Genomic DNA, 922 nt, shown 5'->3' with positions numbered 1-922 from the left:
CTTCTCCAGGAGCAAGTTCTGCTGGCTGACTGGCACCCCAGTGAGGGAGTCATACCACATGAACAAGATCCCCATCTGTCTGGTGGGCGGGAAGAATCGACTCTCCATGAAGCCCAGCTGGATAAAGTAACTCATCAGCAGTTCAACACCAGCCTCATCCCGGCTGGGCGTCCGACAGGCTTGTCGCAGATCCATAAAGTCAGCTATTTCATCTTCGTATAAATAGCTATCTTCACTGTAGTGCTCCAGGATAAAATCCTTGAGAACAACTGAAAAGTCAACCTCTTTGGTTTCCTTCAGTCCGAGAGGAATCAGAGAAATTGTAAATGCCTCCTCTGTGCTCTGGTAGACCCCCACTGAAATGTTGAGCCCCTTCAGTTGTTCCTTGAGCATCTGCAGGTCCGAGTTCACGAAGCTCAGCTCCAGTCGCACCTGTTCCCGCACCTTGTGGTTTGTGGCTGCTTTGAGAAGGTTTTCTGCTCCGGTTCTCATCCGAACAGTCTTCAGGATCTGCTGGTTTAAGGCGGCCCTCTGATTCTGCAGTTTGCTGCGGCCAGTTTGAGCAAGGGGGTTACAACCCTTCCGAAAATAGCCATCGCGTTCCTTCTCCAGGGGCTGGGGAGCTGTTGGCAGCAGTGTATCAGTCATGCTGGCGGCGGGGGAGCGCAGAGAGAACTGACGATCCGCAGCCGCCCGCCTCCTCAGAGGGCTCCCGGGTCCCCTCTTTGCCATTTTTGATGCCTTATTTTCTTCTCTTGCCTTATTGCTTTACCTAGGGCTTCTAACGCATTATTGAAAAGGAATAGTGATAGTGAGCATCCTCGCCTGGTCTCTATTCTCAAGGGGAATGCTTTTAATCTCCTTTGAGGATAACGTCAGCTATTTGTATTGCATATACACTTTTAACTATGTTGAGGAAATT

The 922-nt window shown here is 50.3% G+C and overlaps 1 protein-coding gene across 1 annotated transcript in view; it reads right to left on the bottom strand.

Moving 5' to 3' along the window:
• LOC102844485 (rhophilin-2-like) overlaps positions 1–648 on the bottom strand; it is a 2081-nt gene extending 1433 nt beyond the window's left edge. Inside the window, exon 1 of the mRNA XM_006888759.1 lies at positions 3–648. Coding sequence (XP_006888821.1) covers positions 3–648 — 646 coding nt within the window. The remainder of the gene's footprint in view (positions 1–2) is intronic.
• Between the last annotated feature and the right edge of the window lie 274 nt (positions 649–922).

This window comes from Elephantulus edwardii, unplaced genomic scaffold (assembly GCF_000299155.1).
Source record: "Elephantulus edwardii isolate Elephantulus edwardi_28Jun2011 unplaced genomic scaffold, EleEdw1.0 scaffold00071, whole genome shotgun sequence".
NCBI lineage: Eukaryota > Metazoa > Chordata > Mammalia > Macroscelidea > Macroscelididae > Elephantulus > Elephantulus edwardii.
The sequence above is the reverse complement of the archived record's forward strand: the minus strand, read 5'-3'. Positions and strand labels throughout refer to the sequence as shown.